The sequence below is a fragment of the Eubalaena glacialis genome, chromosome 14 (genome assembly GCF_028564815.1).
Source record: "Eubalaena glacialis isolate mEubGla1 chromosome 14, mEubGla1.1.hap2.+ XY, whole genome shotgun sequence".
Classification (NCBI taxonomy): domain Eukaryota; kingdom Metazoa; phylum Chordata; class Mammalia; order Artiodactyla; family Balaenidae; genus Eubalaena; species Eubalaena glacialis.
Window position 1 is genome coordinate 39,460,163 of NC_083729.1, and position 10,115 is coordinate 39,470,277.

The window sequence follows — 10,115 nt, forward strand, 5'->3', positions numbered from 1 at the left end:
TCACCAGACTCAAGGAGAAAACTTTGTATTTTCCTAAGCTAGAGAATGCAGTCATAATCTGAACTTGGCCAGAGAAGGAAGGTCCAAAAAAGTGATTTCATTCAGAGGAAAAAATGCCTAAAAGGGGAAAGTGACTGTGAATCCTGGGAATCTACCCCTGCAGAAAGGAACAGGGTAGCGCCGGGGAGGGCCCCAGCACCTGGGATGGAGAAGGCACGTGTAAACTTCTGCATTAAACCAACCGACCCTTCGTGTGGTAGGAGAAGCAGCCTATGTGGACAAGATCAACTGCTCTTTCTTTTGTTTCATCAGTTTTATTGGTCATATATCCAGAATTCATTATATAAATCTTTCAAAATAACTAGATATTACAAGAATAGTTTACAATTCAGCTCTGATTGCACAAATACTTGACACGAAACCATTTTTACAAATACTTATTTTTCTTATAAGAATACTTTGGTACAGAAAATAAGTCTCTATATATCTTACAGCAAATTTTATGCAGTTTTTTTCCCATTCAACCATCATTTCAGGTTTCCTATCACAGCACATGCGTCACATCCCATAAACCAAATTATAATCTGCTGCCGCTGCTTGTTTTCAATTACTATTGAAATTCACAATGTTAAGAGTTTTTAGGCTTCTTTTTCTAATCTTTCCTGATCCGAAAGAATTCATGTATTCAGGCTAGAAGAGGTAATTTAAACAACATTCCTTCTAAATCTAACTTGCATAGAGTTAATCACTGTGCTTGGTGAAGAATCTTTACACTTCTCACTTACGCTAGACCAGCTAGTAGTTCACCCCTGCTGTATCAAGCAGAAGGGATAAAGTCCTTATATTCCTAAGAGCTTCTAAACTGCAAAACAAAACCCTAGAAACAAGAGTTAAATACACATATTTAGAAAGCTGTAACATTTGCTAATGATGAGAAGTAGAGAATACTTTTAGACTCGAGGTCTCTCCTAGGTTGAAGAAGACATAAAAGAAAGCGTAAGGATGTGGCAGTAGTTTTATAAAATATTGAAAAACTGAAAAAGGTGAATCACTTAGGTCAGTGGTGTGTTGTTTCCAAAGTGCCAGGAGACACAGAATCTTAAGACTCTGTGGCTAGCTGAACTATTTGACATTCTTCGAAACAGATGCTGTGGCTTTGAAATAGCCTAATAAATACTCCCTTGGCCAGAACAAGTAATCATTTAGGCCAGGGGAACTTTACAGAATACTGACCACGTTTCCTGAAGAGACAGGACCCACCAGGGGAAACATCTGGCATTCATTCCATTCCTTCTGTTGCTGAAAAGTGTGTCCAGTTAGCAAGAGCCTGTCTTACTCTTCAGGTAGCATGAATTAAAACCAAGAGCCTGGCAGCATTCTCCAGTCTAGTTCCTGAGTGCTCAGTTCCAATTATCCAATATTCTTAAAAGGATTCTTTAATCAAGCCCTTGTCCAATAAGAGATTTAATAGTACTTGGGGACTACAGTATGTCCCATTTCTCTGCTTTTTGATTTCTCTTGATTTCTCTTCCTCACCCCAGTGTAACAAGTTGCTACAGGTTTGTACCAAAATACCGTAGCAGTATTTTGGAAATGAGTTATTTTGCATTACCGAAAGTGTTTGATCACATTAGAATGATTCACATTTGCATCTAACTGGGAGGTGGCCACATCGTGTCTACTGCAGTGATTTTGCGAACTCGGCATAGTCAATGTATCCGTCATTGTTCTTGTCATCGTCTCTCAAAACACCATCTATTAAGTTGATCAGTTCATCTTCGTTCATTGGCGTCTGTTCATTTCCTTCCTACAAGGTACAAATTAGACAAGGATGAGCTGCATCTTTTACTGGAAGCGCTTGGTTAATGTCCAAAATAAAATGTCAATAAACTCCTTCAGATGTAGTACTTCTACTTCCAGGAATCCACAAACCACATATCAGATCCAGAGTCAATTCATAATAATCCAATTTAGAAATGATTTTTGGCAGTTAAAAGGACGATACAATCAAAGCAAGCCCTTGCTTATTTGTTTTAAAAATTACTTTTCATTCTTTTCTCATTACAAAAGTCATACGTGTTCATTGTAGAAAGCTGGGTCCACACAGAATTCTGAGCTTCAGAGATTCCAGGACCCGGAGCCCCATGCTAGAGAAAAGCTCACAGCCCAGGCCCTCCTGAGGGTCAGCTCTGCTAAAGTGGAAACAGTCCACGCTAGACAACATCTCGGGGTCAGAACAAGAGGAAGAAGGCCCTGCCGACCAGTAGACCCCGTCGCCATCTTTGAGGTGAAGGCGTTTCTGCTCCCAGTGCCGAGCGCTGAGTTACTGCTGTTCACGTCCTCGGCTGATTCTTCCCCTGCCTCCTCTCCCACGTCCCCCTTCCCTCTCCTGCCGCCACCAGCATGCTCGCCTGCCAGGGCTGCTGGACCCCAGTCCCTCTGCCCGGCGTCCGCCCGTACGCCTCCCATAGCAGACCCTGCGCTCGTCATGCCAGCCTCCTGTGCGAGCCCTAGCGCTCCCCGCAGCCTTCAAAGCAAACCCCGCCCGGCTCAGCCGGCAGCCGTGCGAGCACACGCCCTCCCCAACTTTGCCTCTCCTGCTCTCTAGAGATTACAGTGTGGCACAGTGGGACAGACATTAGATCTGGAGACATAAGATCTGAACTTCAGCTTCCTCACCTCTCAAACTGGGGGCAGTAACAAGGCCTGCCCCTTCCTGCTCCCAGGCTACTGCAGTGATCAAACGAGATCTCTAACCTGCCGGAAAGTGCTTTGTAAACTATGAGCACCGTACTGTATCACCCAAACCCTCAATTATCACCAAATCCCTCGAGCCCTTGGTCCCCTGACTCGCCATTCTTCCCAAATGAGATAACTTCTCCCCTGTTCTGCATTTGGAATGTGGTCTGTCTTTTAGCTGGTTCTCAGATGCTGGCGTGCAGCAGAAATGCCAGCGGCACTTGCTAAAGATACAAGGAAAGCTCTGGGGCTTCTGCCTCAGCCCGTCACCCTGTGTGAGAAGGACCGCTGAACAGGAAAAGAGGCAGAACAGAGGGTGAGCAGAAAAAGGAGAAGCAGCAATAGTGCTGCACAAGGACGGGGAAGATCATCAAGTTCGGGGACTGAGTTACCAGAGGGAGGCCTTTCCGAGATGCTGTCTACTGAGCCATTGCCTGACCTACCTCCTTATGGACATGAGTGATGGCTGTGGAGAGTTCTAGGCCGTCAAGCAAATTATTGCCGTCATAATCATGCATTTTGAAATAATGGAGCTGCAGTTCTTGTGGGGACATCTCTGCCTCTGGTTTGTTGACGACACCTTCTAGATGCTCCATGATATGCCTAAAGACCAACAGTGAGACTCAGACCACTTGGTGGTGATGCTGGGATCCTACCAAAATCTTAAGGACTCTGAAACGTTCAAGATCTTAAAGTTCATCCACCCCAGAAAAACAAACATCAACAGTAGCAGACCACACTCAAGGAAGATAGATACAGGCAAGGCCCTGAAAGGAGCAGGGGAAAACAAAAATCAAATAGTTCATCTGTTATGCTGGCAATATTATGGGTGTTTTTCCTTTTTATTATTAGAATATTGTTATAGCATTTTGGGGAGCCATTAATTTTTTTTTCTTAAACCAATTTAAGGATAACAGAGTATAATGTGTGAGGCTAACTGGCCCAGGGCAAAAGTGGCAACAAATGAGTCAATGTTTGAACATGCCAATACAAAAGAAAAAGGTCTTGTCAGAAGCAAGAAACCTTAGCTCTATTTTGGACTCTGCAACTACCACTGTGTGTGTGTGTGTGTGTGTGTGTGTGTGTCTGTCTGTCTGTCCGTCTGTCTGTGGTGAAAGAGACAGACAATGAATTCAGGCAAGTCATTTATCCCTTTTGGGCCTCAAGATCCTCCATCTGTGATATGATGGTGAAAAAAGAATACCTGACTTACAGGTGGCTATAAGGAATAAATATCATCCTTGGAAAATGTTAAGGGGTCGTACAAATAGTAGAAGGAAAGTTGGACTGCGCGTGCCTTTGCAGTTGGCTGCAGCTGCAGATGAGGAGGCCCCTGGACCACAGCCCCGGCTGAATACGTACTCTTGGTCATGCACTGTGCTCTTATCCAGGCCCACGCTGCCGGGATGGGAGAAGCTGGCCCCGGGCTCCTCGGCCCTGGCACCCAGGGCACAAAAGGCCCAGAGCAGGGCGCACAGGAAGGGGGTTCTGAGCAGCTGCAGAGATCTCATGGTCACCGGTACCTGGGAGGTGGGGAACACAGATGAAGGTGAGAACACCAGAACTGAGGTTCTTTCAAGACTTGACACAGCGCACTCCTGGGAACCTGGGTGAAGAAGCAAGGCTGGGAAAGAGGAGGACTGGGCCCAGGCCAGCTCTGCCACCAGACTGCAGGATGACCTTGCGTTCTCCAGGTCCCCATCACTCAAACGGGAAGGCAGGTCCATGACATTTCCTGAAGCCCCTTCGGAATGCCAAGCAACTTGATGAGAGCTTATAGGGATTTGGAGAGTATTCCTGCCTACAAGCAGCTTACAGTCTGGCGAGAGAAATACTTCCTACTGAGAGCACGAATCAAGGCACAAAGTGAGGTGTACTAAAGAAAGATTAAACCCTCTGAGAGTTCAGAGGAAGAAGTTTCCTTTGGGCGAGGGAAAGCCAGAGAAGGTTAACAGACATGGCTTCAGCAGGGCCCGGATGGATGGGCATGCAGTGGATGTGCAGGGACTGAAGGACGAAGGGAAGGTGCGAGCAGAGGGGCAGGTGCAGACAAGTGGGAGAGAAATTCCGAGTGGTTTAGTCAGGCTGGAGCTTAGAGGGTATGAAGTAGACGGAATGGGGGACAACAGGCTGCAGAGGTTGACCAGGCCGTGCTGGATGTGGCTTTGCCCGCTAGGCCAAGGGGGCTGAAGTTTCCTGGGGATAAATGGGAGCCACTGAGGGTTCATGAATGGGAGACGAGATCAGAGCTTGGTTTCACAGTGGCTCAGCTGGCAGTACAGTAGGGAAGGTATTAGGCGGAGTGAGTCCAGAGACAGGGGTTGAGGGAAGCAACGGGGCAGGTCAGATCAAGGCCCGCAGTGGTGGACACGGAAAAGAGGACGTTAACCCTTGCCTTGTCCACCTCCCAGGGCTGTGACGGAGGCAAGTAACTGAACCAGGTGAAAGAGCACTGGAGAGGAGAGTTCCATAGGAATTAGGTTCCATCAAGTACTTCTGGGGTTTGGCTAGACTTGGAATCGTGGTCAACAAGAAGACACAATTGGCTACACAGCAAGCTCCCCGAGGGCAGGAGTGCTTTGTTCCCACCCATATCCCCACCAAGGCTCAGGCCTTTACTAACTGCTGTTAAACAGAAAGTCCTGGTCCTTCCAGGGGCTTACAGACTGACCTCAAAAAGGAAGGTGAAGGACAGCCAGGAGACCTCCACACAACACAAAGGAAACACCTGACTCACACATTCACTTCCCTGGATACTAAGGGCCAGTGATTTCTAAGGAGCCAGCTGCAGCCAAAAAACCTAGAGCAGCGAAGAGAAAGCATAAGGTACTAGTCAGACCCTCGTACATGCCACACAGAGCTCAGCTCCGAAGCCGCCGCCATCTCCACTGAGGTGTTACAGCCCCTCTCACCCGCCCTGAAAGGCTCTGTAGGGTAGGACCCTGGAAGAATGCCATCCCCACAATGTTTAAGAAAATTTCCCAAACCCACTTTGCTGGATATCAGCAGTATCCTCCCTAAGGAGACAATGGTCACTGGGATTTATAACTTCTAGGGTGTAAAAAGAAGCATCTAGTCTCACAACTGAATAGGGACATCATAATGCAATCGTCATAATTCATAACAGAAACACAAAAAGATGTTCAATATATACCAAGAGAAAAAGAGCAGGCTACAAAAGTCTGTAAAGAATAATTCATTTTGGGGGAATTCCCTGGCAGTCCAGTGGTTAGGACTCAGTGCTTTCACGGCTGTGGCCCCGATTCAACCCCTGGATGGGGAACTACGACCCCACAAGCCACGTGGTACAGTTAAAAAAAAAAAAAAAAGAAGAATTCATTTTTGTAAAAACCAAAACAATGTATGTATATTTCTCATACACAGAACAATGACTAAAAACTATTAACAGAGATTATTTTCTGAATTATGAGATAAGGAGTGTTTTTTTTTTTTTTTTTTTTTTTTTGCCCATGCCATGTGGGATCTTAGTTCCCCGACCAGGGATCTAACCCACGCTCCCTGCAGTGGAAGCTCAGAGTCTTAACCACTGGACCACAGGGAAAGTCCCTAGGAGTGATTTTGATTTTTCTTCTCTTTACTTTTCTATTGCTTCTAAAATTTCTACTATAAACATGTTTTGTCTTTACAAATATGTATTTAATGCAATTCATCCCATAATTTTGTTCCAGACTATAAGGATGGAATAAAAAGGGGGATTCCAGTTAAGTCTCATCTCTACAAAATAATTCAGGAACAGCCAGAAACTACATCCCAATCTTACCAAATAAAAGTGTCCAGACCCTGATGAGGCCACTGCCACTGTACCTGGTACCAGAAAACAAGGTCTCAAGTTACTCTCAGCAGAGACTGCCCCAACTAGAGAAGAACAACTTGTTCTGACCACACACCATAGAGTTCTGGGACAAGAGGGACCAGAGGGGGAAGCCAGTTCCTCCCAAGCCTTTCAGATTCATATGCATTAGATGTCTCTTTCTCCAGCAAGCCTTCTTCAATTCCAAGTCTGGCTTAGGCGTTCTTCCCATATGCTCCTAAGTGATTCCCTTCAGAAGGGTCCTGTCCATCGCTGACAATAGCTGTGCACACGACTTTGAACATGCCTGATTACCTCTCGTACCCCCTGCGGAACTGGGCTCTGTGAGGCCGGGGACTGCATCCACATCCCCAGCATTGGGCACAGTGCCTGCACAGAGGCTGGTGATTCTCAGCCTGTGTGCCATGGTCCTCGGGAGCTGGGGGGATTACCACCTTCACAGATAACGCTGCCAAGTTTTGATGTCAATGTAACTGAGGATGAAACTTTTTTTTGGAGATATCTATCAGATAGAAGAGCTGAGTGGTCATCGGACCCATGGCACCATTTCCTATAACTATGTGGTTGGATACTTAGTATATCAGATAGGGGTGGGGTAGGTGGGGGAGAGGTTCTATTCAAATAACACCAAAAAGCAACCAAGTGCTTGAGTCCAAATTATCCCCTCTTCATAGGAGACAGGATAAAGGTCAAGAACCATACATTTTGGACTTACCCCATTTTGGTCTGCTGTGGCAGGTTTCTAACCATTAGACCACAACAAAAGTCAAATCTACAAACACAGAAGAGAAACTCCCCCCTACAAGTGCTACAAGGAGCGCAGGGAATCTGACTGCCACTTAACAAATTAAACTACTCACATTGAAAAGGAAATATTAGCAAGTCCCTTCCACCGAAAGAACAAGTTGCATCATCCACACTCCAACTACTTAGCTCAAGGCCATGAGCAAAGACCTTGGCAGATAAGCCCCAGGAGTTCCTGGGCTCACTGGCCTCTGAGAAATTCAAGGCTAGGCTGGAGAAAAATCCAGAGGAGAGATTTCTGAGAGAGTGGAACACAACCATTGAGACACCCTTCACAAGGAGAAGCGTCATTCCTGGGAGGAAGCACTAGACCACTGATGGTAGGGAGCTCCCGCAGTGCCCTGGCTGTAACAGGGCTTCCCTCACAGCTCCAGCAGCCTCTTCCAGTCCCAGAGCATTTGTTCCCACTGTTTCCACATGTCCGTCCTCCCTGTTCCTTCCAGGCCCAATTCAAATGTCACCTCTGTGTTCTTCCAGCCAAGACCAACTGTTCCCTCCTCTGACCTCAGTCTGCAGTCTCTCACACTCACTTGGCCTTAACATATGGTCACATATTGTGCTCCGTTTGTTTTTCTCTTTTCTCTCCCTCTCTGAGGACAGGGAACCTATTTTCTCTGTCTCTCCTTTACCCTAGTGAATTTATTTCAAAGTGCTGAGCTGACCTGGCAGAGCACACCTTCACTCTGAATCAGGGCAGTGGATCCTGGAACCTAGGTGTGTTGTTCCCTATCACAGAGGCTCTGACTACGCTAAAAAAAATAACTTCCCTTTGGAGCTGTCCCGCCAGTGGTTTGGCCTGGCCCACGATCATTGTGTCTTACCAACACCTAAGAGTTTGCAGCAAGCCTTCCTCCCATAAAAACCACAGCAGCTGTTAGCCACTTTTCTCTCATGCTGGGGCCCTCAGCTGAGAATCAACCTCAAAGCAGCCACACATCCTGCAGCCAGAGGCGATGCCAAAGAAAAACCTGACTGGTATTTCCCCATCTAAAACTACCATGGTCCTGGAAAGCAAGAAAAGAACCAGGTTCCTAGGCAAAGAAACCTCTACATGGGTTGGGGATTGAGAACTGGTTCTGAAAAAGCAGGCATTTAATAACTTGATCTCTTTGTTCATTTGGGGAGCCCAGGGAGCTGCCATGCTTCATTTATACATTTAACTAACACTCTTTACTAACAGCTTGGTGCTGCACAAGGTTCTAAGGATAGGGCTGTGAACCAGACAGGCTCCTGTCACACGGATTACAGCCTGGTGGAAAAGAAAGACCAGTTAATGCGACAGCCCTGGGGTACCACAGAAGCCCCAACCCACACCTGGGTTAATGCATGAAGGATGATTTTTTTCAAGGTGCTAAAGGATAGCACCTCAGGTAGAGGGAACATAATGTAACAAACACCTAAGCCTAGAAGGAACTTGATCCAATCTGGGAATAAAAAGTGTTCAATATGGTTGAAGACACAGTATAGTGGAGATAGATGAGTTAAAGTAAAAAGAGGACAGGTCACGAAGGGCCTTGTAAGCCCTGTTCAAGAGCTTATAAGAGCAATGGGAATCCACGGAAGGGCGATAAGGGAATGGGGAGAGAGGTCTGGTGACGTGATCAGATTTCTGTTTTAAGACCATCACTCTGGCTTTCCACTACATAACAAACTACAGAGGATGGAGAAGGGATACAGGGGACCAGTCAGGAGGCTACTGAGTAGTCCAGGGGAAAGATGAAGGTGGCCTGAACTAGCTAGAGCAGAGGAACTGGGCGTGGAGAAGTGGGTGTATCCCAGAGAGATTTGTGATGGATTCGATGTGGGTGGGTAAAGAGTGCAGGAGGTGAGAATGACGCCCAGGTTTCTGCTTGGGCAACTGGGTGGATGGCGGGTGCCATGCCCAGACAGGGAATACTAGAGGGGAATACAAGCTTCCCCCACCTCCCCACTACCCTGGCACGGCCTGGCCAAGCTCGCCCGCCCGACAGGACCTGTTTATTGTCTCCTACAGAGGGAGATGGCATACAGGAGCAGATGGAGAGCTACGACTCAGGCCCGCGCGCAGGTCCACGGCAGGTCCTCCAAGAGGGCAGAGATCGGCCCCGGTCGAGCCCATCAGGCTTTAAAGCCTCTACGGGCATCTGCCCCGGGGGAGAGGCTCTGCTCCTAGTCGGCTAGCTTCCCGGGCCGACTAGGGGTCCGATACCCTCACTCAGGCCGCTCCTGCCTCCCAACCTGAGCCAGAAGCCCCGAGCCCACCGAAGGGACGCCGGGATCCCTCCCCGCTGCGGACCCCTGAATGCCGCCCCACGGACTTCCTCCTCCAAGGTCGGGTCACAGGCCTCACAGGCCGCAGCCGGATTGCGGCTGCTCCCTGGTTCACTCACCCTCGCAGCCAGCAGCAGCCAAACAGCTTTCACCGGACACGAAGCCCTACGGCGTGAGCCTCGCCAGCACCCGTCCTCAGAACGCTTTTTCTCGGCCCCGCCCCACCCCCCCCCCGTCCCGCTGTGCGCACGCGCGCCCCTTCCGCCCGCCCATTGGCGCCGCGGGCCCCGCCCCTGGCCGGCGCCTGGTAGTGTGGGCCGCTGGGGTGATTCCGCGTGTAACGGGCTCAGGCCCAGTAAGGGCTGGGCGGAGGCGTTTCTTCTGCCTACCTTCCCGAGGGCGACACTCGGTTAGGCCACCTGAACCCCCAGAGTCCCCGCAGGTTGCTAGGCAACCCCGGAAGCCCCCAGGGACGTAGTAGGGCGAGGAC

General features: G+C 48.4%; 1 protein-coding gene across 1 annotated transcript; it reads right to left on the bottom strand.

The window, feature by feature from the left end:
* Window positions 1–294: 294 nt before the first annotated feature.
* MCFD2 (multiple coagulation factor deficiency 2, ER cargo receptor complex subunit) lies at window positions 295–9,843 on the bottom strand (the record flags this gene model as incomplete). Its single annotated transcript, XM_061210884.1, has 4 exons — window positions 295–1,807; window positions 3,183–3,342; window positions 4,102–4,262; window positions 9,745–9,843. Coding segments are annotated over 4 exons (549 nt in total), but the record flags the coding sequence as incomplete, so codon positions are not given.
* Between the last annotated feature and the right edge of the window lie 272 nt (window positions 9,844–10,115).